At 40.9% G+C, this 2097-nt stretch overlaps 1 protein-coding gene and 1 long non-coding RNA gene across 3 annotated transcripts in view; one reads left to right on the top strand and one right to left on the bottom strand.

Moving 5' to 3' along the window:
* LOC106958874 (uncharacterized) overlaps nt 1-2097 on the bottom strand; it is a 12383-nt gene that overhangs the window by 3530 nt on the left and 6756 nt on the right. The gene's annotated exons all lie outside the window — the stretch shown is intronic.
* The window catches only part of LOC106958871 (snake venom serine protease homolog), a 14599-nt gene continuing 14252 nt past the window's right edge, over nt 1751-2097 (top strand). The window contains exon 1 of one of the 2 annotated variants that reach the window (XM_015051020.1): nt 1751-1824. In XM_015051020.1, the coding sequence (XP_014906506.1) occupies nt 1788-1824 (37 nt within the window). In that variant the 5' untranslated portion in view covers nt 1751-1787. The remainder of the gene's footprint in view (nt 1825-2097) is intronic. The other variant, XM_015051022.1, reaches the window with a different exon arrangement.

Here is a 2097-nt window from a genome sequence, read left to right as displayed (position 1 = left end):
AATATAATTCTCATCAAATTTCCTCTCAGATATAATTTCATTATTGTATCTTGATCAGTTTGATCCACATGTTTGTAGGAGCAGAATAAATCAATAGCTTTGTTTGTTTTCACCTAACCTTGATCTCCCTAATGGATCTTTCTCCACTCAGAAATTAACAATAAATCAATGAATGCATTGAAAAAGCAACATTTCCTGGCTGTTTGTCTTTACATTCATGGTTCAGTTTGTTCAGTTTATATTTTCCCTGAACTGACTCTGAAAATGTGACAAGTTTTTAATCACATGAAGAGGAACACCAATATCTTTGAAAACAAAGATATTAACAAATAAACCTGATAATATGCTGTACGTTTAGTGATATTTTCACAGTTGTAGTCTCGACTGGTCTTGAAATAAAATGCAGAGTCCTCAGAGAGCGAGACAAGTCCGAAATCATCAATAAATGGTCTCGAGACCAAGACCGATCTCGAGTACTACAACACTGGTGCTGAGCTCAAGCTACAGTGGTTTGACAAGCTGCTGATGACCGATATTAAGAGAGAAAAAATTCTAAAACTTATTAACCCTTTTTTAAAACCTTTTGACTTGTTATATCCTCTCTTATGCTTGGATTCAGAAAATGCTGTGCGCAAAGACTGAGATCACACAAAGATAACAGCATCACCATAATCAGCATTTATTCAACACAGATACATACCATCACCAGAAAAGCACATCAGAAAACTCAGAGCACAAACAACACATGAATTTCCCTGAGAGAGGGAAAAAGATAAAAGATGGAAACGACAAACAAAAAGCAAAGATGTCTTCGGAGAAATTGCATAGAGCAAAATCTGATGTGTTACTCCTGTGTACAAAGTTTTATAGTAAAGGAGTATTCTTGTCTTTAATTTATTCAAATAAGGCGTAGCTTTGCTCATCCAACCAGGAACTATCTCTGACCTTCTTTAAAGTTAGAAACTCCCTGCAATTTGTTTACAAGATCAAACACCAGTTGTCTCCTTTATCTAAACAAAGTGGAAGCAGAGGTTCTCCTCCACTGGCCTAGACTCATGCTCTTTTATGGCTTTTCACAGATCAGTTTTAAAGCTGGAACTTCTCCTGATTGTTTCCCACACAGACAAAGGATCTTAGCAAACAATCTGCTGTAACTACAGGTAACATAAAGTTCAATAGGGCAGAATAAGTTATTCATCTGAAAATTATAATTAGGCTATTTCAATCAAGACATTTTAAGTTTTAAAACTAGCATGTTTTAAATTTATTTTCTTAACACCGAGCAGCAGTCACCCGAGGCTAGCATCTCCAACATCTGCACCAAACTGGAGTGGGGTGGTAGAAATACCGCCCCAGAAGAACAGGGGGATTGTCGGGAATAAATAATTCTGTGCTTTCCTCTGTTTTAGCTAGTTGCAAAGCTAAAGCTAAAGAAAATGGCAAGTTAGAAAACACCCTCAAAGCTAAGTCTGCGGCATGTTCCTGGCAACCACTGTTGACCTGTGCTACCTCGCCTTAAGGCAAAGGCGATCCTCTGTCAGTAACACCCTCAGTCTCAAGTCATTGGCTGCAGATCTGTTAAATGAGAGTAGGGCGATGTAGTGGGCGTCGCACATTTTCATTTTGGAAAGGTGGCAACCCCACTCTGTATGCAGATAACAGCGCAGATCAGTGTCCGTCCTGTGATTGGACAGATCAGTGTCTGTCTCTCCAGCAGGAAGTTGTGAACAGAGTTTAAAAGCTGCTGCAGGACTGCAGACATTTATTCACAGGAAGCTGGACCACCAATGGCTCAGCTGAAGGTTCTGCTGCTACTGGGGCTGGGTGAGTCAGAAACACTCGACACACTGGGGAAACTGGACACACTGGAGAAACTGGTCACACTGGAGAAACTGGTCACACTGGGGAAACTGGTCACACTGGAGAAACTGGTCACACTGGGGAAACTGGACACACTGGGGAAACTGGACACACTGGAGAAACTGGACACACTGGGGAAACTGGACACACTGGAGAAACTGGTCACACTGGAGAAACTGGTCACACTGGAGAAACTGGTCACACTGGAGAAACTGGTCACACTGGAGAAACTGGTCA

Source organism: Poecilia latipinna, unplaced genomic scaffold (assembly GCF_001443285.1).
Source record: "Poecilia latipinna isolate Pla-1442-1.1 unplaced genomic scaffold, P_latipinna-1.0 Scaffold1024, whole genome shotgun sequence".
NCBI lineage: Eukaryota > Metazoa > Chordata > Actinopteri > Cyprinodontiformes > Poeciliidae > Poecilia > Poecilia latipinna.
Note: the sequence above shows the minus strand (reverse complement) of the source record. Positions and strands in the feature narration are given on the sequence as shown.